At 49.8% G+C, this 24,347-nt stretch overlaps 1 protein-coding gene across 2 annotated transcripts in view; it reads left to right on the top strand.

Annotated features, from left to right (window-relative positions):
- Positions 1-24,347, top strand: part of GTF3C1 (general transcription factor IIIC subunit 1) — an 85,447-nt gene that overhangs the window by 26,650 nt on the left and 34,450 nt on the right. For both annotated transcript variants that reach the window (XM_087417178.1, XM_004439515.3), the window contains exons 7-23: positions 2,969-3,136; positions 4,766-4,881; positions 5,995-6,310; positions 6,922-7,139; positions 9,806-9,942; positions 11,319-11,472; positions 14,226-14,329; positions 15,143-15,327; positions 16,683-16,961; positions 17,217-17,362; positions 18,638-18,735; positions 19,247-19,343; positions 19,461-19,638; positions 22,457-22,607; positions 23,023-23,158; positions 23,611-23,692; positions 23,824-24,012. In XM_087417178.1, coding sequence (XP_087273304.1) covers positions 2,969-3,136; positions 4,766-4,881; positions 5,995-6,310; positions 6,922-7,139; positions 9,806-9,942; positions 11,319-11,472; positions 14,226-14,329; positions 15,143-15,327; positions 16,683-16,961; positions 17,217-17,362; positions 18,638-18,735; positions 19,247-19,343; positions 19,461-19,638; positions 22,457-22,607; positions 23,023-23,158; positions 23,611-23,692; positions 23,824-24,012 — 2,754 coding nt within the window. The remainder of the gene's footprint in view (positions 1-2,968; positions 3,137-4,765; positions 4,882-5,994; positions 6,311-6,921; positions 7,140-9,805; positions 9,943-11,318; positions 11,473-14,225; positions 14,330-15,142; positions 15,328-16,682; positions 16,962-17,216; positions 17,363-18,637; positions 18,736-19,246; positions 19,344-19,460; positions 19,639-22,456; positions 22,608-23,022; positions 23,159-23,610; positions 23,693-23,823; positions 24,013-24,347) is intronic.

Here is a 24,347-nt window from a genome sequence, read left to right as displayed (position 1 = left end):
TGTCAGCAGAGGAGGCAGCTCTGTCATTTGGAGAAGGCTCTGACGGGGGTTGGGGGGTGGGGACAACGACAGGCGTCAAGTGCTGTAGAGGTGAGAACAGTCATCTCTGAGGCTTGAGGAGCAGAGGCTGCCAAGGCTAAGAGCATTTCTCCTTGGTTGCTTTTTGAGTCCAGGAGTGTACTAGTAACGTTTCTCCTCTTCTTCTTGTGCTTATTTTGAGGGCTGTCTGTGTATCTTTTCTTGGCTAATTAGCCTCTTACAGAAGTTAAAAAGGAATGGAAGAGGTAATGTCAGGGCATTGCTAAGAGTTTGTGAGTCTGCCTCCCTTAAGTGCTACATTGTGCCACCACTCATGTGAAGCCAGAGTCCCTGGCCCCGTGTCACCCACTGTTCTCAGTCACATGACATCTTTCAATTAGGGGCCATAGGTCATCAAAGTAATCCCAGTAATCCCAGCTCCTCACTTGCTAAGAGGTGGGGGTTTGGGCAAATTCCTCAGCTGCTTGTGTTCTCAAGGGTGAAAGGGAGATGGTAGCACCCACCTCCTAAGGCTGTGGAGAGCTTAGATCTGCGTCTAGGACCTGCCTACATTCGAGGAATGGTAGTAGTTTTGTTATGAGCAGCAGGTTGCTCTGTGAGCACCAGCTTAGGGGTAAGATGGGGATTGAGGGGGGTGGGGCAGGGGGCTCGAGTAGAGGACAGAGAGGAGGACCAGTGGGGAACGGTTTGGCGGTCAGTGTTCTGCCGCGTGCTGGTGTGCTGGCCACCAGGTGCCTCTGGCCGCAGCCGCTTGAAGGAAATGCTCACAGAGAACCCAGTCCTGGTCACTGGAGCCTGGAAATAGTTCTCACGCATACAGATGGGCCCAAGAGTCCCCTCGTCCCCATGTCCCCCCTCCTGGGTGCTAAATTTAGGCTGCCGTCCTGGGAGGGAGAAACAGGGAGAGGAGCAAAGGGCAAAGCTGCGGAGAAGCTGAGAGGCCCCAGCAGGCAGGGAGCCGAGGTGTGAGGAGGCCTGGGCCGGGCCTCGGGCTTCCTGTTTCTTCCGTTGAAAAGTCATGAACTGGGGGTTTTCTGTCGCTGTGAGGAATGGAGGGAATCAGCACCAGGCTGGGCCTGGGGACTGCCGAGGCTGCCTGCATTTCTGCTGATTGTTGCCCCAGGCCTGCCCTCCGGGAGGGCTCTGGTGGGTAAGTCTCTGATGAGTTCAGGGCCCCGAGATGCTCTGTTTTTTGTGAACGTCACCTGCAGGCCGCGTGCTGTCCCCACGAGAATCCCCTGTTCGAGTTGGGGTTTTGGACCTGAACTTGCTTGGACGTCGATCTGCGGTGCTCTGGTGTGGGCATTTCTCATCCCACAGGAAGGCCTTCAGTGGCCATAGTGCCTGCACAGGCGGCACTGAGTTGCAGAGACCAGCTTTACTGCCACGCCTCCTTACGGTGGTACCCAAGGATTCTGACCCCGGTTGCTGATGAGAGCTGGTGGAGAAACTGTCTGTATCCCCACCATAACAGTTACTACAAACTTAGTGATTTAAAACAACACGAATTTAATATTTTATAATTCTGGAGGTCAGAAGTCTGAAATGGGTTTCACTGGGCTGAAATCAAGCTGTTGGCAGGGCTGTGTTCCTTCTGGAGGCTCTGGGAGAGAATCCATTCCCTGGCCTTTTCCAGTTTGTAGAGGCCACCTGCATTCCTTGGCTCATGGTGCCTTCCTCTATCTTCACTGCCGGGACATAGCATCTTCCAATCTCTCACTCTGATTCTCTTGCCTACCTCTGTCCCTCTTCTAAGAACTCTGTGATATTACACTGGGCCCACCCAGGTAATCCGGGATAATCTCAAAATCCTTGACCACCACCACCACAACAGAAAGCCTTAACTTAATCACGCCTACAAGTCCCTTTTACCACGGAAGGTAACATATTCGTAGGTTTTAGGGAGTAGGGTGTAGACATCCTGCTGCACACTGTCATATATGATAGAACTTCTTATTGCAGAATCATCTCTTTCGTGTTGGAGACCTGTCACCCTGCTTAAGGAACTCTGCCCCTGTCACTTAGAAGCTGTTGGGAGCCTGGGCAAGTTATTTAACCCCTCTGTGTCTCGGTTTCTTCATCTGTAAAATGCCTCCAGGATCAAATGAGTTAGCACATCACATGTCGAGATGTGTTTGCTCTTTCTTCTGCCTGTCTCTGGTTCCAGCCGTAGGCACAGCTTGTCCTTTTACCCACCTCCTGCTTTCGTAGGTTGAGTGTAGGCGCGTGTGATTGTCTGAAGGAGGTGCTAGTCCAGAGTGTGGTGGCTTGTCGCTGTACCACCACTTTGTCCCCGTCGTCATTGTTTTATATTATTCGTAAAAGCTAGTGCTGTCAAGAGTGCTGTATAGGCCTGTTAGACTGGCAGCTTTCACCTCTTTTTGAGCTGTTTTCTTGGAATAAAGTCCCACACTTGGAATCAGTGGGTTAAAGGGCCCCTGAAAGGCTCTGGAAGGGTGTGGAATGTCTGCACACTGCTGCCACACCTTATCGGTGGTGGGTATTGGCCTAAAAGGAAAAAGATGTTTTGCGTTCTTTCAGCAATGCTGCTTCCGTGCCTACCGTGTACTGGGCTCTGTTCTGAGTGCTGGGGAGACGATGTGAAAAGACAGGCACATTTCCTGTTGTCATGGAGTTTGTCTCAAGCAGAAGGCTGCTGTTTATTTAATAGCACTAACAGGGCACCTTATTATTCCTGTCATTTGCATTTCTTTGTTCACTCATTATATTAAAAAGCAGTTTTTTGGAGAAAATTTTCAGGTCTTGTGCCTCGAGGTGTGCAGTTTTAAACGTTCCGAACTCGCTGCTGTGTGTGACCTTTCTGTGTGTCTGTGTCTCTGCTGACGTCGGCCGTGTCGTGCCAGGACCCTCAGCTCCTCCCACACGGCCCTGGTTTTCTCACGGCTGGGAACATGTGCTTGTGTCCTAGGGACCGACGTCATGGTGCGCTGCCTCAAGCTGCTGAAGGAATTCAAACGGAAGGTGGAGGACGACCACGACCAGGACGACGACGAGGATGAGGAGGTCATCTCCAAGGCCGTGCCTCCGGTGGACGTTGTGTATGAGCGGGACATGCTCACGCAGACCTATGAACTCAGTAGGTTCCTGAGCATTTGAGTCGAGGAGCGTTTTGCCCACGTGTTAGAAGGGGCTCTGCTGTTGCGAATGTAGTGCAATGGCAAGCACCTGGTCCCCTTGAGGGGTTAGGCTTGGGTCAGATCTGAGTTTGAATCCTGGCTCTGCCCCTTGTCTGCCAGCTGTGTGACTTTAACAAGGTCTCTGAGGCTCAGTTCCCTCATCTGCAAAATGGGGACAATGTCCACCCTCACGTGTGATAAGGGCTAATTGAGGAACAGGGTTAAAACATTTGGGGTAGTGCCTGGCACTTAGAAAGCACTCACAAAAATTAGCTGTTAGTATTGTCACTTAAAGATTTGAGTCCCCTACTGTCTTCTAAAATTGGTCTGGAGTCAGAGCAGGCTGGAAATTCTAGTGATGAAGAGGGGAAAAACTGTCTCCCCCTGCCTCCCTGCTCCCCTAGATCTGCTAACATCTATGTAAGACAGCAGTGACCCAGTGCCCTAGATGGTGTGGCCGCAGGTCCCTGTGGGGAGGAGGACAGAGTAGAGGTGAGGTGGCTGCAGGTCTGATTCAGCCAATAGGTACAAAACTAGACTGGCGAATTGGCACAGCGTTTTTGGAGGGCTGTGTGGCAGTCTTTATCAACTCGTAATATCTCTCAGAATGGGTTCCTCAGAACACAGTTTGGGAAAAGCTGCCCTTAATCCTTTCATCCCCACTTTTAGCATGTTATTAGTTCAATATGAGAGCACATCCTGGTCACCTCTTTTCATTTTGTTGTTTACTTTTCTGCATGTCCGAGGCAGCAAAACCGCCTTTATCCAGCTTGGTTTTGCCTGGCAGCCTCAAGCGTGTGACGCAGCAGGAAATAAAGGGGGGAATATTTCTGACCCATCAAAGGGCTTTGCTGCAACGCTTGCCGCAAAGTCCGCCCTGTAGTTCGTGTGTTTTACCGGAGGGACACCCTGCAACCCCCACCCCACCCCACCCGGCTCCTTCCTGGAGTCCCAGTCCCAGAGCAGTCCAATAAATTTAACAGGGCCTCTTAGAGGCACATACGCTAATAGCACCGAGCAATGACAGCGTGTGGCAGGGCGGGAGCCAGCAAACCAGATAGAGCACGTAGTAGAGCACAGTTGTCCACTGGTCATTTAGTACGGGGCCAGATAGCGTTGTGTCCTGCCGTAGCCCCTGCTGGCTGACAGCTGTTAACAGGACAATGCGATAATCAGTGTCCATAATGCCTTCAAGGCTACCGAGAAAGACAGGGACATGAAAAAAGTTCTTAATTTAAAATTATTTTGATGCTTTTTAAAAGAGTCAATTTCATTTATCTGAAAAAGTCCTTTCATGTGAAAAGGCTAACTGCCTGCTGCTGAGTAGAAACAATGTTAGCAGATCAGCAGTTGATCACTTGACATTTACTGTTTTAACATGGAGGAGTCAGACAGTGAGCACTTAAAAATTAGCCATCAGTAGCAGTGTTCAGAGATTCTTGGGAGGGGAGGGAGAGAGGAGGCATATATTTTATTCTGTTGGTTTCACTGCGTTGAAATGTCTGTGCTTAAGAAAGGTGGGTGGGAACTGACTTATGCAGAGCAGCTCCTTTGCGGAGCTTGGGGTTCAAGTACATTGTTTCACACAGTTGAGCGCAGAGGCACGAAAGGAATTTCCCAAGCTGAAATCCGAGTGGCCATGAATGTGGGGAAACTGGAAGCAAGAATGCTGTGTCGCCTTCTTCAGAGATTCAAAATTGTCAAGGTAACGCCGTGAGTCACCCGCACAGTTCTTTTCTTTGGACCTGCACGCAGTGTGATTATGAAGGAATGTCTCAGATGGCCTCCCGTCTCTGTCAAGGAGGCAGATGGCTGTCCGGGGCCTGAAAGCAGCCCCTGGGCATAGCTAGTCTCCCCTTCATTGTGGTTTTCACAATTTAAAAATGGAATGAGTTGTCCACATTGAAAAGTCAGCAGGAGATGCGGCAGCATGGGGAGCACACTGCCATGGGGGGACAGTCAGCTGAAGCTGGCTAAAATCTCACCACCTCTGAGACAAAGTGGGGGCTCTCCAGGGTTCCACGGTCCCCATTTGGCCCTCCCTCTCATTTATATACTTGCTTGGCTCCTAGGGACATCAGGTTGGCTAACTATGCATGTCTGGCACTCCCCTTTTGGAACTCAGACCTGCTGTCTCAGCCCTTTGTGTGTCATTTTCTTCTTGTCAACTATTTGGCCATTTTGCTGAAAGGCAGTATTATAGTCGAGCTAATGATTGCAGAGCCCTTAGCACTGTCCTTGGTGTCTGGTGCTATATAGAAGGTGTTACTCTTGGCCATTAAGGGCCCTGGGAGAGCCCCTTTCCCCTGTCCTAGAAGATGGAATGGGCATGGATTGGTGATGACCTGTCATCACTCCCCACGGCAGGGCCTGAATGGAGCTGGTGACCTCCAGGCCCTGACTCACTAGTCTGTGACAACAGTTATGAACCGTTGAATTCTGCGTAGCAAACACTCTGTTCACTGACCATTTCTCGTGGGCCTGGTGCTGTGTCAGGCACTGAGGACATGTGGAAGACCAAGTGAGGGCCCTGCCCTAAAGGAGCTCACGGTCTTGTCAAGTAGACACACAGTCAGGATTGCAGTTTAGAAAACCACCTCCCACATGGCTGTGGAAGTGGGACTTGAGGGATGACAGACAGGAAGACCCATGACGGAACATCGATGGGCCTAACCTGGGGCCCAGGCAGCGAGAGGGAAGAGACGCAGGTCAGCGCAGGAGTGATAAGGAAGTAGACCCTGCAGACCCAGGGGTCGCTTGAGTGCCTTTGTGTTACAGCACCCTCTTGAGTGTGATTAAACACCTCTCATCCCTCCAGGGGTTCATGGAAGATGAAGGGCGGCAGCGGACCACCAAGTACATCTCCTGCGTGTTTGCAGAAGAGAGCGACCTCAGCCGGCAGTACGAGAGGGAGAAGGCCCGGAATGAGCTCCTGACCACTGTGAGCTTGGCCTCCGTGCAGGAGGAGTCCCTGCTGCCTGAAGGGGAGGACACTTTCCTGTCCGAGTCGGACAGTGAGGAGGAGGGCGGCCGCAGCAGCAGCAAGAGGAGAGGCAGAGGACCGAGGGGCAATGTGAGGTCCTCCTCCAGCCTCAGTCTCAGGACTCGGCCTCATCACTCCACCCCAGCCAAGGGTAGGCGGTACTCTCGGGGCGGGCTGGGGGAGAGCGGGCAGGGGGTGCTTGCCCTCAATCTGAGCTGCTGCCGATCCCGCCTTGCCCTGGATATCTTCAGTAAAAACACCCGTTCAGTTCAGCAGACACCTAAGGAGCTCCTTGGTATGTCCTAATCTGGGACCTGTTGGTGTCACTCGCATCACATAATCATAAGTTTGAGGAGACAGTCATGTGGTCTGTCTCCTGGCTGCTTGCAAGTCAATTCTTGGCAAATGTTTTGTTTGTTTTGTTGTGTTTTTACTATTAAAGGGGTGGAATTCCATAAACTTCCTCTAGTCTCTTCCCTCCAACAATCTATTTAAGAACCCTGCAGGTTTTTAGTTTAGTTACAGAAGACTTTTTAAAAATGCGTGAAGGATGGTACCAAAGACAGATCTGCAAATCTGGAATCCGCTAAGAGGAGGGGCACCATGCTGCTTGCTTGACCCACCACACTAGTCTTTAAAATGACCACATGGAATCCTTTGGCCGGCATGGGTCTGGTTTGGCTGCCGAGCATAAATGCCCCTGTCGGTTTCCCCCTTGACATGGCCATGGTTCATTCATTCTACTCCTGCCCTCCACCACAGGTGGGTGGAAAGTCGTAAACCTACACCCATTGAAGAAGCAGTCGGCATCCTGCCCAGGAGCTGCTGAGGGGAAAGCCTTCCGGAGCTCTGCCAGCAGGGACAGCCTCCTGGATACCAACAGCTCCACAGACCCCAGCGTGTCCTATGGCTCCTGCTGCATGGAGAATAAGAGTGGTGACATAGCTGTGATCGAAGAGGTCAGGCTTGAAAACCCAAAGGTGAGTGCTCACAGTGGGAATGCACTTTCTCTAATAAGGAGCCTGTGGCAGGTGGATGTCAACCTTATCAGTTCGGTACTTAAGAATCACAACAACAACAAAATCAGTAACAGTCAAAGCGCCACTTGCTGAGTGCTTGCTCCGTGCCAGGCAGTGGGCTAGGTGCTCATGGGAAGTAACACTGTGCTCATTTATCTATCACCGTTACACAGGAATCATGCCCTGCCAGAAATCACCTGCACCGTTATTTACACAATATTTTCTTTTCCAACAACTTACTCTTTTTACATAAATTTATTTTGGAGGAAAAATTTGTATGGCTAGTTTAGATTAGTGGTTCTCACTCTGGGCCAGTTTTGCCCCCAGGGAACATTTGGCCATGTCTGGAGACATTTTTGATTGTCATGACTCGGGGGAGAGGGTGCTACTGGCATCTAGTAGGTAGAGGCCAAGGATGCTGTTAAGCATCCTAAAATGGGCAGGACAACCCACAACAGAGAATTATCCAGCCCAAAATGTCAACAGTGCCAAGGTTGAGGAATCATACTTTAAATGAAAGCCAACATCATTTACCGTAAAAAGAAGGTAATCATAAAATAGATATAATAAAACATCCTGGCCAGATTCTGTTGTATGTCACAGTGTTATGTACACAGTAGAATCAAACCAGTACTCTTTCATCAGTGTAATTAGAAGACAATTGACACAGGAACGCCTTTCTCATTACATGATTCAGTTCAGTAATGCTGTGCTTTGTCACTTGAAAGTGCCTCTGATACTGCCAGGGGCACCTCCTGCACTTGAGAAACACAGTCAGAGGATGAGGCACCCAGCACAGAGCAGACTTGTGGTCAGGGGTGGCTTTTGACGCTATCGCTGCCGTTTTGTTCAGGCTTCACAGCAGCCCTATAAGATAAATGTCAGCTCTGGTCGGGGTGGAGGAGAGTGAGGCCCCTAGGGACTGAGTGACTTGCCTGCTCAGTTAATGACAAAGCCAGGATTAGAACCCACATGTGTGGAGTTCCCACCCTGCCTTGCTTCTCCCTTTCTGGTATGGAGGCCTGTGCTTTGGTACTATCCGTACAGCAAGAGTGATGGGGCGTGGGGTGGGGAAGGTTTTCTGTGGGTTTTTCTAGAACCTTCTGGGCCTTTTTTCTTTAGATGCTGCAACTCATATCATATCAAGTCATGATTGGTATTGTCTCTAACTGAAGAACCTGGGCCTGCTGGCGGGTAGAGCCCAGCAGGTTCTCAAGGGTTTTACCTGTCTTTCTGGCCCACCACCCCCTTTGCACCTTCTAATCAGGTCCACATGTCTCCAGCAGTGAGCTCCTTCCAGTTGCTTCCTAGGTCAGCTCTTTCTCTTCCTCTTAGAAATCTATTCCCAAAGTAATGGCAGAAGCTTGCCCTTCTTTTCAAATACCTGTGGAGAAGAGCGGCATCAACTACTACCTGGAGGGTGCTTGGCCAAGCACGTTTGCACTTTGCTATCCAGCAGCCCTATGGAAAGCAACCAGATGGTTTTCCTCCAAAATGTGTGCTCTGACATGCAAGAGGACACAAAGGTCTTTCTGCCACTTCTGGGCCCCTTCTCGATTCTTTGCATCTTTCACCCCTTGAGCCCTTCCCCCTTCAAGAAAGAAACTGTGCCTCCCTGGAGCTCATCAGTCAGCAGGGAGGTGATCTGGAGTCTGGCTGTTCTGACACCAGCACCGAGTAGCCTCCTTCCGTGACAGCACTGCTCCAAGTGAGGAGGGCGTCCAGCAAAACAGGCCCTGGGCTGCTATGTGGCGCTGATTTGTGCCAAGTGATTTGCGAGAAATATGTTAGAGTTAGGATTTCCTTTCCCTTCAGGGTGCACATTTGGGCTTTAACGTACTTGATCCGAGGGCAGATGGACAAGTTCATTTTAAGCTCCTGGAAGACAGAAAGGAGCCATGAAGAGAGAAGTGGGCATTTTGGCAAGAGTAAGAGAGAGAGCGTTGATCTCTCTTCTCTTCTCATTGTCTTTCTCTCCCCACTCATCCTCATTTACCTAGGGACAACCTGTGCCGAACTCAGAAGCCTGCCTCTGCTTCTATCTTATATTCCCAGAGAGCCTTCCCTGGGCTTCCTCTATTTGGAGGCAGAAGCCCGTGAGGCAGAAGCCCATCCTGTTGCACAGTCATACTCTGTGACCCTGGACGGTTACTTCACCTGTTCATCATCTACAAGAACCCTGGTTTCCTCTTCTGTAAAGTGGGAACCATAATAATAAGGTGGTTTGAGAGTTTTTGATGAAAAAAGCCTAATAGAGTGACTGGCATGGAGTAGTCTCTCAGTAAGTTGGTTTCTTCCCTTCCACTGTGGAAGAACCAAGAGGAGATTGAGTGAAGGCTTTCTACATCTTCAGGAGGTGCTGCAGTAGATGCCTCTAATTTGTGTTCTGAAACCAGCTGATCTTCATAAAGTTCTAGGATCCTCTGCTGGCAGATGTCTTTGCTATTTCAAAGCACTGAAATTGTGGGGTGGTGGAATCCAGTAGGGGAAATAGTCCTCTTGACTTTACTTCTTGAAACATGGGTGTAGAAATTCCATAAAAAGGGAAAGTGCACCTGAAGGAGTGGTGTCTGACCCCCAACCTTGCTGAGCCCATGGTGTTCATGTGCTCTTGGTCCCTGTTCTAGGAGAGTGGCGGTTCCCAGAAGACGGGGAAGCACGGCCCAGGCCAAGACAAACCCCATGAAACTTACCGACTGCTGAAACGCAGGAATCTGATCATAGAAGCTGTCACCAACCTCCGCTTAATTGAGAGCTTATTCACGTAAGGAGTAGTCTGTCTCTCTGTCTTGGACTGACTAAATCTCATGCCAGTTAGTCATCCCAAGCGGCAGAAATGCCCAAGAGGCATTTGAATCTCTCTTCCGCTGTATAGATTCTCGTAGTATCCGTTTGTTTGTGTGATTTGGAAAGTGTAGACAGTGAGGAATATCAGTACACTAGACAGGGAGAAAATGACTGAGCAAGAAGTGGAAGTCATGGGGAAAGTGCATTTGCCTCTCTTCTTCCTTGGAAACTTGGTGCTAAGGAAGAGGTGAGAAGAAACTCAGGCAGATAATAGCATCCACTTACAAACTTTGTTTTTGGTTCTTTATGGAGCCTTTTGTTATTTTTTATCTTTTATTTTTATAACTTTATTTATTTATTTTTACCCCCAAAGCCCCAAGTAGATAGTTGTGTGTCATAGCTGCACATCCTTCTAGTTGCTGTATGTGGGACGTGGCCTCAGCATGGCCGGAGAAGTGGTGCGTCGGTGCGCGCCCGGGATCCGAACCCGGGCCGCCAGCAGCGGAGTGCACGCACTTAACCACTAAGCCACGGGGCCAGCCCTATGGAGCCTTTTGTTAAACAATGTCTTATATGAAAGCAAAAACACAAGAGACACAAGTAGAACTTCTGAGTTTGGGGTGGAGCACAGGCTCTAAACTCTGGTTTGGTCCTTCTAACCCATTGTTACCACCACCTCCTGGGCAGCATCTTCAAGGCTTCCTAGACACCCAGTGTGAGAGCCACTCAATTAGAAGGAGCTTACCTTGGAGCCTGGGATGTGAGTTCCCTAACTAGGGGATGGGAGACCATCTTCAGATACTGCTGCCTCGGTCTCCTCCTCTGGGCAGTGAGGGATTTGGCCAGGTGTTCCTAATGTCCCCTCTGGCTCTCCCATTCAATGATTGGTGATCTAGAAACAACACCATAGTGTCTCAGTACTCTCTGGAGAGTGAGATGTGTCAAGAGAGGAATCAAGAAGAGCTTCAGATCTGTGGGTGTTGACAGTGGTACACTGGAACATTCTTTAGCTGGATGTTAAATTAGCACGGCGACTTAGCGAAGACAGATTTCCATCATGGTGCTCACTTTCCCTGCCATCATTGTCACAAATCATGTAGTCTGTTTAGTTCCTGGTGAAAGGCTCAGAATGTGAAGCTGCTGTGAATGATGGCTTGTCTTTTGCTAAATCATTTATCACAAAGAGAGATGATCTTTAATATCTCAGGAAGTCAACCTTTCAGTGGTGAAACCCACTTTAATTCTTCCCTAGTTTCTACTGGATACCATTAGGCGTGTCTCGGTTGCCTGGGTTGAGAAAGGCCTTCCACGATGAGATTGGGAATATTAACTGCTTATTTTGTGATGCCCCAGGATTCAGAAAATGATCATGGATCAGGAGAAGCAAGAGGGCGTGTCCACCAAGTGCTGTAAGAAGTCCATTGTCCGCTTGGTGCGGAACCTGTCGGAGGAGGGTCTGTTGAGACTGTTTCGGACTACGGTTATTCAAGATGGCATCAAGAAGAAGGTAACCTTGGCTCTCGTGACGCCCACAAAGCCAACCGCATGCTGCTGGACGTTTTCTTGTCTGGCTTCTCGTGTCCTTGTTGTATCTTGGTTGTTCCTTTGTTGCCAATAACTCGGAATTTCCTGTTAGGCCTCCTAATTTGGGGAACAGGGATCATCCCAGCTTTCTATGGAAGCTGGAAACAGAAAAGGGGAATAACTTGCTTGGATCTTAGAGCAGCAGGTACAGCTCAAGGCAAGTGTCCAGCCCTGTAGCCAGCCTTGAAAGAGAGGAAGGAAGGTGGAGGCACGCTGAAGTTCAGCAGAGTAGTGTTGGGAGAAATTAAGCAACATTTAGAAGGTGGAAAATTTAGACTAAGCAGCAAGAACATTTTCCGTGGAGAGCTGAGGAAACGTATCCCAGAGGAAATGATGGCAGCGACTCAATTAGAGTATGCTGCTGGGGTTATCCAATGGGGAACAATATATCTCTTCTGTCTCAATTTATCTGTTTCTGTAAAATTTAAAGTTTGGGGCCATTCCCATAGCAACTGTAGCTCAGCGGCTTAGCACATATTCTAAGGCATAAATTTTTCAGGGTTGGAATAATTTGAGAGAGCCCAGCCAGCACTGGGCCGAAAGGAAACGGTGCTGTGGGGACAGTCACTTGTCATTTCCTGACGTTTTTTTCTATGTTTTAAATCTCTGCCTTAAGAAAGCTCTGCTTTGATGTTTTGTTTTCTTAATAAGCTGTCAAGGTCATTTCTGTTTTTTTTTACTTTATCTTATTTTTTGAGACATTTGAAATTTGAAAAACATAGAGCAGTACAAAAAACGACTTAAGAAACACAGTTTCAGGGCCAGCCCAGTGGCACAGTGGTTAAGTTCGGCATGCTCCACTTTGGCGGCCCTGGTTCACAGGTTTGGATCCCAGGTGTGGACCTACACCACTCGTCAAGCCGTGCTGTGGCGGCGTCCTACATACAAAATAGAGGAAGATTGGCACAGATGTTAGCTCAGGGCCAATCGTCCTCACCAAAAAAAAAAAAAAAGGAAGAAACAGTTTCTACTATTCCAAGTTGGCAGCTCTCCTCAGATTTTACATGTGCTGTGAGTGCCCTTGAGCTTGCCCCCCTCCCATCCCCTTGAGCAGTGGTGTGAGGTCCTTGTGCTGGTCTCTCTCACTGAACAACAAAGCCCCCACCCATCAGCAGCAACCCCTCTGGTTTCTGTTGATCTTCACAGAGCAGGTCTTCCTGGCATGCAGCCTTCTCAGGGCAGTCGCTGAGGGCAAGATCTCCTCCAGTCTAGGAGTGGAGAGGGCAGTCTGGCGGAGGTCTCTGCTGTGTCCCCGCTCCTGTTTGGCCCCATGTCCAGCAGGCTGTACTGGAGGGAGCAGGCAGGGGTTGGGGGTGGGGAGAAAGTGCCGCAGGTAAACCTTGAGGATCACACGGCCTCAAAACTGAAGGTGCCCAGGACTGGGGCCTCGTGCCACAGGGGACCACTGCAGCGGTACCGCTGAATGGCAGCCCGTTTGTCCAGCCGGCACGGGCTGTAGTAGTGCACACCTGCCTCCAGAACAGGCTTAAGTTTCTCGGCAGCATGGTCTCTGGCTCCCAGAGCACGTGCTGCCAGCAGGCAGCCTTCTGATCTATTGGAGTCACGTTGGCTGGAGTTGCTGTGCCCACAGGCTTTGCCTTTGCTCCTGCATCTGGCCCTGTCCGTTGGGCCTTTGGGAAGTTGGCTGGGCCATTTGGCTGTGGGAAATGAGGAAATAGGAATGCTTTGTCTTTACACCGTGCTTTTAAATTCTTTGAGGTGTTACCTAACTGTATCTCATTTGAGCCTGATAAAACCACAAAAAAAGTTGGCGTGGAGGGAGGAGGGGTCCCCATTTGACAAATGAGGAGCAGAAGAGACTGAGCCAAGTGTGGCCTTGTGGAGCCCCTGTCCAGGCGTTGCTGCCTGTTCCCTGTTCCCTGGGCCTGTCTCAGGCCATTTTTGGCACGAAGCCTGCTGGCCAGAGTTACACATTTAGAAAACCTTACCTTGCTCTGTCCTGCCAGTAACAGAGACAAAAAAGAAGCCTGGCTCTCCAGGGGCCCAGGCTGGCATGCCTTGCCTTCTACTGCACAGCTGTCACACTCACACCCGTTCTGCTCACCTCCACCAAGTTATTTCCATTTGTCATCCTAGATATCTCTCCTGGAATGGTAACCACCCTAACTGTTCAGCTTCAGTACCTTGGAAAAGGTAAAACAACAAAAGCAGCTCTAAATCCTCTGCCCATTTGTTCAGAAGCACGCCTGGCAGGTTTCCCACGATGGCACTCAGTGAGGGGAGATTAATGAAAACTGCTCACCTTTTCCAGATGGAAGCCCTCAGGATTCATGAGCAACTGTGGGAAATTCTCAGAGAGCAGGAACAGGGCGTCGGGAGCGGCCCACCAGGGAGCAGCAGAGACCGGTGGGCTGTGACAGCCCAGCACGGGTACTGCAGGGCAGACCCTCTGTGTCCAGGCCAGAATGCCTCACCTGGGCAAAGTAGCGTGTTACTGCTGGCAGAGCGTTAATACTCGGTCACTTGAGGGGTTCAGATGCCAGTAACTAACCACAGACTGTTCAGCAACACATTTTACGTTAGTTTCAGAACTGTCTTTTGGAAATGTCAGTGAAAACAGGTGTAACCAGTGTTCCACCAAGGAACCAAGTTGTGGAACTCAGTCTCCCTCAGTTCCTCCCCTGCCCTTTGGGACACTCTGACCCCTCTCTGCAGGTGGATCTGGTAGTGCACCCATCCATGGACCAGAACGACCCTCTCGTGAGAAGTGCCATCGAGCAGGTTCGTTTCCGGATCTCCAATTCAAGCACAGCCAACAGGCAAGTGGCAACACCCCATAAGAACCACAGGAAAGTGCTTGGGTCTACGTGTTCACTCCTGAAGCAGTTTTCACAGAAGCCCTTTGCTTATACAGTGTGAGATCAGTGAATTCGCTGGTTTGGGGTTGTGGTTCACAATCCTCTACTCTGTACAAGGATCAGTTTCTGGATTCTTTAAGAAAAAAATCCTAACATTTTTAATTCTATTCTAATTGTGGACAGACTGCTCCAAATCATAGGCCCTGTGATGTATGAAACTCGCTCAGTCTCATAATAGCTCAGAATGATTCTAGTTGCCTTTCTGAGGTCTTCTCTAATTTTATTCCTAAATCACCTCATGGACTGATAGGAAACTGAGGGCCGGGAGAAAATTCTTAGCTGAGTTTAAACCAGCGGTGCCACATGGTGGCCAGAGGGCTGGATCTGACTTGCAGACGTTGGTTTGTGTGGCCTACCAAGCGAAGGCCACATATACTTTGAATCAGTTGCCGATTAATTTCACATCAAATTCCTGATTTCTGGCGTTTGTGCAAGTGTCCGAGGACCTCACATAGTGGGCTCTCCTCCTCACAAGGTAGCAGCTGCCCCGTAGGTGGGAGTGCACTCTCCAGTTCAACACAGTCCCCACCATCCTCAGATGTCTGGTGGCCTGACACATTTTTTTTGTTTACGTTATCTGCCTGGCCCCCGTGGGCAGTTGAGTTTGAAATGCTGGGGCCGGAAGGCTTCATCTGACTCGTGAGGACAGACCTTGTCCTTTCTCTCAGCCCTCGGGTTTCTCATCATAGTATTGCTCTCGTGTTTGGACTGCAGAGTTAAAGTGCCCCAGCCTCCAGTGCCTCAGGAGGAGGCTGAAGAAGAAAGTCAAGGAAAAGAGGGTCCGAGTGGATCAGAAGACTCTCAGCCAAACGCTTCCTCTAAACCAGAAAGTGGACGGGTGAAAAAAGCTGATAAGAAAATGGGCATAACCCAGCTTAAAAATTATAAGCCTGTTGTAGGTAAAAGGCAGCTTCTTGTCGATGTCTGATTGTTGTCACTTGTTGTTTGCGTGATCATGTTTGAGTCACTTGTTCTACATTTGAGCACTGGCCTGCAGTCAGGGAATCGGGTCTGAATTATTGGCTGGGTCATGGGGGGCTGGTCACATGACTTCTGCCGGCATCAATTTCCCCATCTGCAAAACGGGGATGATTCAAGCCTTCATTGACAAGTTTGAGTGTTCATAGAATTTTCCCAGAGTCAGGTCTCTAAGAGCGTTGCCTCCTCCCTCATCCCCCAGCAAGCCGCTCTCATGTAAACCTGTGCAGGGCAATTGCAGCTGGCAGGGCCTTCTAATCGAGGTGCTTTGCTCCTCTCCTGGCCATAAACGTGCATGTTGATGGAGGAGGGCAAAGGTGACTCACCAGGGCACAGACTGCTGTCAAGCAGAAAATGTCCTGGTAGGGAACACAGCAGACCCGGGGCTTGCAAGCAGGAGAGGTCATTTCTGTGACTGCCCTTTCTAAGGGTTCCAGTCACGCAGTGTGGCCTTTTCTCCCAAGGTTTCACAGTAGAAAGTACAGACTGAAGGAGAAACACGGGCATGGGTGTGTGCAGCTGAACAACACATGCTCTTGAGTAGATGAAAGGCAGCGAGGGTGGTCCTCAGATGGGCACCACGTGACGGTGGAGAGGGGTCTTCTGGTCACTTGTCCTTGCTGCCCTGATCCTGTGTCTCCTTTGTCTCTCAGCTATCCTCCCTCACTGGGAAAGCCAAGGAACACTTGGTGTCAACAAAGAAATAAGCTACTTAAAAGAACCTAGATTTTGGAATATTTTGCCCAGTCCCCATCAAGCCAGGAGTCCTTATGCAGTGGTCTATCAGACCCTCCATGGTGGCTCCCTTCACCATTACACTGGCTCATCTCCTGTGCTCTCCTTCCTTCCTGCACCCCGTCACTCCAGCCTCCTGGCCCTTCCTCAGATGTACCAGGCACACACCCATCTCAAGCACTTTGCATTTGCCCTGGATGCACGTCCCCAGGTATCTGCATGGCCCGCTCCGTCACCGACTTGAGGACTTCACTCAAGGCCTCTCCCCAGTGCGGTCTTTCCTGGCCTCTGTGTGGAATTACAGCCCTCCTCCCTGCCTCCTTGCTTTATTTTCTGCACTAGCATCTTCCTTCTAAGGTCTTATTTTAGGTATTTTGTTATTGTCTGTCCTTTCCCACTAGAAAGTAACTTCCATGAGAGTAAGAACATTTGCTGTCTCCTTGGCAGCTGGGATGTAGTGGCACTCAATAGTTTTTGAATGAATTGAACTGGGTTGAATCTGGGATTTCTCAAGCACCATCCTTCCCCTTTCTTGCCTCAGTTCCTGGACTTGGGCGTTCTCTAGGGTTTCTGCCCAAAATGCCTCGCCTCCGGAGGGTCCACATGTTCCTGTGGTACCTGATCTACGGGCACCCTGCCAGCAACGCAGTGGAGAATCTGGGCCTCAGCAGTGAGAGGAGAACGGGAAAGCAGGAGCCGAGCAGGGTGGGAGCCCAGCCCTGCTCCGCAGTTGACTTGGAGGCCTCCTCTGATGCCCCACCCGAGGACAGCCTAGATGGAGCCAGCCGGGAGGCTGAAGTGGAGCTCGCCACGGAGACAGGTAAGATGCCCCGGGGCAGGCAAGCCACAGTGGGATCCAGGGGAGAATCACAATGATTCCTTGTCCTCATCATCTGAACTGGCTGAATCCCCACACTGCCCTGATCAAAATAAAGACATAATGCAAACTTCCTGAACCTCTGGGCTTCCTGCCTGATAAGTAGGGTTGCCTGAGTTTGTGGTGAGAGGGAATCAAGACCTACTGGGAGATGATATCACCATCATGACTGGGCCCCTGTCTCTGATTTTCTCCTAGTATACGTGGATGAAGCCTCATGGATGCGCTACATCCCTCCCCTCCCAGTCCACAGGGACTTTGGCTTCGGCTGGGCTCTCGTCAGTGACCTTCTCCTTTGCCTGCCGCTCTCCATCTTTGTCCAGATTGTGCAAGTCAGCTACAAGGTACTGGCAACTCCCAGGCTATCATGAGGGCTGGTCCTTCAGCTCCAGGCTGGAGGGCCTACAATCACCTGGTCAAGGGAAAATACTTCAAGACTTGCAGTTGCTTAGATGGATGGATGCATAAATAGATAGGATGGATGATGGATAGATAGGATGGATGGATGGATAGGATGGATGGATGGGTGATGGATAGGATGGATGGAGGATGGATGGATGGGTGGATAGGATGGATGGATGGATGGGTGGATAGGATGGATGGATGGATGGATGGATGGATGGATGGTCAGTCAAGGGAAAATACTTCAAAGACTTGTTCTTCTGGATAGATGAATAGATAGATAGATAATACATTGGATGGATGGTTGGTGGGTCAAGGGAAATATTTCAAAGACTTGTTCTTTCAGGTAGATCAATCAATAGACAGACAAATAGACAGAAAGACAAATAATTATTGTGTAACAGTAAAATATGTTTTTAGAAATTTGGTAAATACAGAAAAAGAAGAAAACAGAAATTATCATAGAACTTATCCATAACTTCATCACTTAGAGAGATATCACTGCTAGTGGTTTTGGTACATTTTCTTCTGGTCCTGTTTTCCTGTGCCATGTTTGTGTGTACATACATGCGTGTGTATGTGAGATCTGCCTTTTGTTAAAACTAATTTGAGGCTATACTGTATTTGCTCTTTTTATCTTTTCTTTCCACTGAACGATATATTGTATTTTCCACATCAAATTTTAACTTGATATTAAGTAAATTCCTAGTATTTCTTCTCATGCACATACCCTAATTTATTTAACCAGTACTCTGTTAGGTTCCAATTTCTTGTATTAAATGACATGTTGATGAATACCTTTTGGTAGACATATTTAAGGGAAACCCCAAAATTTTTTCTTTAAGGTAAGGATAGAAGTAGAATCACTGGCTTCAAAGGGAATGAGCATTCTTCTTTTTTTTAAATATAAATAAATATATTCCTATATTGTCCCCCAGAAATGTTTTAGCAATTTGTATGTTCACCAGCAGTATATGAGGGCTCCTAGTTATTGCACCCAGCAGTGTGGCAGGTGGGCTGGAAGGGAGGGGTGATGAGACTGAAGGCAGAGATGTGGGAAGTGTAGGGGGGCAGGAAGGAGGGGGCTTTGTCACCAGGGGGCCGATGGGCAGCTTCAGAGAGACCATAGCCCAGAAAGTAGAGGTGAGTGTTTTTTCACGGTTCTTGCAATTCACCCTGGCCTTGAGGGTGAGCTGAACCTGAAAATCACCTCTTAGGTGGACAACCTCGAGGAGTTTCTGAATGACCCTCTGAAGAAGCACACGCTCATCCGCTTTCTCCCCAGGCCTATCCGGCAGCAGCTTCTGTACAAGAGGTGAGGTCCCTGAAACTGACGCAGAGTGGCCGCGGGTCCCAGCAAGCCCCTTAAAGTTAGGGTTCCGAATAATCGCTCACCGGGAAGAGGGAAGGTTTCTGCCTTCCGGGTTGTAAAGACTCGGTTTTCATTAACGCAGCCACCTGTGAGCCTTCTGAATAAAGCTCAGGGGCAAATGAAGTGTGGGCTGGTACATTTTAGTACTTGATTTCAAGGTTCTTTTAAAGTAAAATCTGCTGGTAAAGACTACAGTATCGGAGTGGTTTTCTCCTTTTGTTTCTTTTGCTTTCTAAACCAAACCCCCGGTGTAGGATCCCTGCTCCATTGCCCTCATTGGGTGCTGAGAAGGTGGTTCTGGGGCTCAGTATAGAGCAGGCCAAGCCAGTCCTCCAGGTCCCCGCAGGTAGAAAGGGGAGAATGAGCAAGTTGCATCCCTCGCGCCCCAGATGCAGACCCCCAATGACAGCTGAGTGTGGTGTGATTGGAGCCTGCACTCCCCCCTGTTTTGCAGACGGTACATCTTCTCGGTGGTGGAGAACCTTCAGAAGCTGTGCTACATGGGGCTGCTGCAATTTGGTCCCACAGAAAAGTTTCAGGATAAAGATCAGGTAATGTCTTTCAAGGCCAAATGAAGATGGTCCTGCTGTTCAGCACAGTTTCCAGCCAGCTAACCCGCTGCTGATTCTGAGGTTCTCGCCTCACCCCATCCATTGTCTCTCTTGCAGGTCTTTATTTTCTTGAAGAAGAATGCCGTCATCGTTGACACCACCATCTGTGACCCACATTACAACCTTGCCCACAGCAGCCGGCCCTTTGAAAGGCGTCTGTATGTCCTGAACTCAATGCAGGATGTGGAAAACTATTGGTTTGATCTGCAGTGCGTCTGCCTCAATACCCCGCTAGGTATCGTCTGTCTTTGCTGGACCTCAGTGTTTTCCCTCCGTTCTGGGGGTTGACTGGAATATAGAGACTAGAAGTCGCCCAACCTTGCTGTTTTCATACTGCTCCCCAGGGGTCTAGAGTGTCCTCGGGGCTCCCTTAGAAAGGAGAGGGGTGGGCTTCAAATGGGGCGACTCCCAGCCCACACCCCAGTGAGCCCAAGCAGCTCCACTTCTGTCTTTCTTCATTTGTTCATTCAGTAGGTATTTATTGAACACCTTGTGTCCTTTCCTGTGCCTGACCATGCGGCAGTGAGACTGACATTCTTGTGGAGAAGACACACAGCACAGAGAGAGATCCAGAGTGTGATAGGTGCTGTGGAGGAGATACACCGGGGATGAGTCAAGGATGTTTTAATGGGTGGTCAGGAGCAGACTTTCTGAGGAGGAGACATTTGAGCTGAGTTCTAATGGACGAGGCTGAGCCAGCCGTGCCCAGAGCTGGGGAGGAACATTCCAGCAGGGGGAACAGCAAGTGCAAAGGCCCCGAGTGGTGGTGGAGAAACAGAAGAGGCCGGCGTGGGTGGGAGGGAGGGTGGCAGCTGAGACTGAGAAGCAGGCAGGAGTCCGACTCTGGGGCCCTTGCAGGACATGGTAGAGTTTGGGTTTGTTCTAAGAGCAGCGAGAAGCCGTTGGATGGTTGTGGGCAAGGAGTAGCAAGGTCACTTACGTCTTTCAAAGCTCACCCTGGCTGCTATGTGGAGAACGGTGTGAGGCGCACAAGATAGAAGCAGGGAGTCCAGTTAAGGGCTGTGACTGTGCAGAAGAGGTCCTCTGGTGACAGTAAAGGACAGGGGCGGGTTGGAAGGTATTTTGGAGAAAGAACCGACCAGACCTGCCAGTGGGTTGGATGACTTGGGCTTTTGGGTAAGGCCCTTGCTTGTGTCATTTTCCTCTCTGGAATGTCCCCTGACCCACGTTCACCTCGCTGATGGCCACTCCTGCTTCAACCATCACCTCTTCGAGAAAGCCTTTCCAGAATCTTTACAGTCGTCTGACTTCATTCTGTGATTTCCTTGATCACAGAAAATTTGGCTTCCATCCCCAGGGTGTCTCAAAGTGCCTGGTACACAGTTGACACTCCATAAATGTTTATCGAATGAATGGAGGGTTTGTAGAAGGCTAGAAAATCTCCAGTCCAGTGTTTTTTCCTCTAAGCCAGTTTCCATCTGGTCTTTTCTTGCCACTTCTACCAGGAGAAAAAGGATGCTGCATTCAATTTGCATCTGGGAGAGGAATCCTGTTCTCTTCCTCCTGTCACAGAGCTGAAAGATCAGAATTACACTTCGATTTTTGCAAAGCAAGAGTCCCATGTATATTTAGAATTGTTTAATGCCAATAGGGTAATGAGCAGTTGTATAGAACCTTTAATGGGTCCACACAAATTTTAGAAGAGTGTGTTTCGTAGAATCCTCTGGCATTCAGTAGTGAGCTAGGCTTTTACCATTTTAGATTTTTAAAGTGCCCTAATTCCCCTGCATTTTATACCTAGATAAAAATTTGCGAACCAGTATATTATCTGCACCAGAGTTTTTCAGGCTTGACAGCTGGCTAATTTCCATCTCTTTTAGTGTTCCTGAGCAAAAATGTGGAAGGCTTATTGAGTCTGTTAATCAGGCATTGATTGTCCCTTCATTCAGCAAACATTTGAGGGGTTCTGCCCTGAGGACTTAGGGAAAAGCATTGTGTAAATAACACGTGAGCATCCTTTAAAGCAGGGGCTCCCGGAACCTGAGTGTGCACAGCATCACCTGGGAGCGTGCTGAAATAAATGTGGATTCCTGGGCCCTGCCCAGAGATCTGGGTTCAGCAGACCTGGGGACGAGTTAATTCTGCATTTCTAGCGGTCAGCTTGGTGGTGCACATGAGAAGCATTGCCTTAAGTCCTCTTAGGTTCAATTGTCCACTCAAATGGATGATCTTGGGCAAACTCTTTGTAACCTCTGAGCCTCAGTTTCTTCATTTCTAAACTGGAAACACCACTACCGCTGCCTTCTGGGGCTGAGGCAAAGCTTGAACCAGATGTCTTATGTAAGTTCCAGCTGAGGGCCACAGGGCGTGAGCTCTCCGCACTGCGCCTCGCCCCCACCCAGGCCAAAGTCTCCAGCTGAGTGTGTTTTGAGGAGGTCTTTGATAGTCTGCAAATTATAACCTTCCTTTGCCTTATTCAAGCAATGGTTTTAGTAGTGTTTTATGTTTTCTTGCAAGAAATGCAATTTTCTTTATTGTGGAATAACTAAACATAATTTCTCAGCTAAATTAATACGCTTCTTGGGCACTCAGGAAACATCTGGCTGCTCTGGAGCCTAATGAGTCCAGGGAAAGTGTGATGCTGTGTCGAACTATCTGTTCTGACCCCTGCCAACCCTGACCCCTGCCGCCGCCACTAAGTGCAGTCATTGTCACTTCCCGCTCCTCTGTGCTGGCACCCACAGGGGCTTCCCCCAGGAAGGAAGGCACAGGTTCCTCTGCCCGTGACTCCCCGAGCCTCTTGGGCTCTCCGGGTGCCTGCTTGCCTTCCCTTCTTAATAGAGTTCAGCCTGCATGCAGACTCTTCTCGGGTTCACCCACCAGGGTTTTAACTCTCTTCCTTCTGCTCCCTCAGCCACCCTGTTAAAAGGCATTTTGTACAAAGAGGTTCTGCCGGTTTCAGACCCTCTCCTCTGGTTGGGGGAGTCTAGTCACAGAACAGAGTCCACTCTTCTCACCCAGCAGCCCACCGTGGCCTGCCAGGACTGCAGCAGGGAGGCGTCAACCAGTGCAGCTTGTGTTTGGTTTTCTAGGTGTGGTGCGCTACCCACGTGTCAGAAAGAACAGCCCCGATCAGGGCAGTGATGAGGAGGGCAGTCTGCAGAAGGAGCAGGAGAGCGCCATCGACAAGCACACTCTGGAGCACGCTCTGGAGCGCAAGAGCGCCATGATGCAGTACACCACGTGCGTCCCCGTCCCTCCACGTGCTCCCATCCCTTGACACGCTGGCCCAGTGCAAGGCCGTGGGGGTCCTCGTCCCAGACTCCAGCTCCTCCGTGTCATGCCTTGGATGTTGGACCCGGAGGACCAGAGTCTCTGGTGCAGATGCTGCAAATTAGTGGCCACAGGCCACATCTGGCTCCAGCCCTATTTTAGTTAGCCCAACATACTGTTAACAAAAAATGAATTAGTTGCCAAAATTCACAAATTGGGATTTTTACATAAAAATCTGGGCTTTTGACAAGTTCTTCACTTCTACCTGTCAGGTGTTTTTATAGGAAGGTAAAATTTACTTATAAAAAATGCCCCCACCCACTCCATGGGCTCTCTTGTCAGTTCCCGAGGAAGGCTCTTTTACTGTTTATTTCCCGTTTCTCAGGGGCAGCCGTGATGTTGTGGATGAAGGCTTGATCCCTGGAGATGGGCTGGGAGCCGCTGGGCTCGATTCCAGTTTCTACGGACACATAAAGCGCAACTGGATCTGGACCAGCTATATCATCAACGACGCCAAAAAGGTGGGCATCCACACACAGACCACCACTGCAAGGGATCGCCTTCACTGCTCCTCCTCCTCTCTCTCCCGGCTCACGGTTTCTGAATTGGTCAAACCAAAATTGACCAGAGACGCAAATGTTTACTTCCATATGTTTTGCAAGTGTGTCAGGCCCCTTCAGTATCTGCCTGGCCTATTTATTTGTCAATTCTGTGAGGCGAACAGGTATTCCTTGTTAAAGAAGGAGTGAAAGTCTGCGAGACAGAGGTCATACAAGAGGGAGTGCGTGTGCAATGAGAGAGTGGCTGGACTGGAGAGCCCCACCCCCTGAGGCGTGCTGGGCCAGCTTCCTGGCGGTCACTGCACAGCCATCCTCAGCTTCTTCCGCAGAGACTTGCACGCCTCGGTGCATTGTCGCTCTGGGCTCCTGGGGGTCTGTGGGAGCTTCCTTCCGGTGATGTACTTGTCTTGTAGGAGAACAGCACCTCAGAGAACGGGCTCACAGTGAGGCTCCAGACGTTTCTGTCCAAGCGCCCGTTGCCACTTGGTGCTGGAGGTATGTGTGCTGGGGGTTCACCCCAGAAATAGACTTGGTCCCAGCTCGGGGCCGACACCACCACGTTTAATCTGGCTTCTGGCCCTTACAGAGCTCATCTTGAAACGCTCATCTCCTGTGCTTATTTCTAGGCAATGGCCGGTTGAATCTCTGGGGAGAAGCCAGAGCAGGATCCGAGCTCTATGCTGGCAGGGAAGAGCAGTTTGAGGTTGGCCGAGAGCCCACGCTGGACAGGAACCGGAGAGTGAGGGGTGGGAAAAGCCAGAAGCGGAAACGGCTGAAGAAGGACCCTGGAAAGAAGAACAAGAGAAAGAAAAAAGGTTCCGTCACGATCGTGGGCATTTGCTAGGCCTTGTCTTTGCACGTCCAGCTTGGAGATATACCGTCTCCCTGCCGCCAGGCCTGAGCTGTGCCCTCAGACTCGGGGTTCCATGTTCCCTTGATTTGTGGTGCTAACTTTGTGATTGCTGTTTTATTCTCCAAATCCAGCTGGCAGACTGAGAGATCCTTGAACTTCCTCTATGCTTCCCTTGCTTTCTCTGTCTTTGTATTCCATAGAGGCTTTTTACTTAGTAACTCCCTCCCTAGTTCAAATTTCTAATTTCATCTCAACTGAAAAATCCTTAGTAAATTCCTCATCACAACCAGCCAAAAT

The sequence above is a fragment of the Ceratotherium simum genome, chromosome 26, assembly GCF_057802395.1.
Source record: "Ceratotherium simum simum isolate JZ-2026a chromosome 26, ASM5780239v1, whole genome shotgun sequence".
NCBI lineage: Eukaryota > Metazoa > Chordata > Mammalia > Perissodactyla > Rhinocerotidae > Ceratotherium > Ceratotherium simum.
The sequence above is the reverse complement of the archived record's forward strand: the minus strand, read 5'-3'. Positions and strand labels throughout refer to the sequence as shown.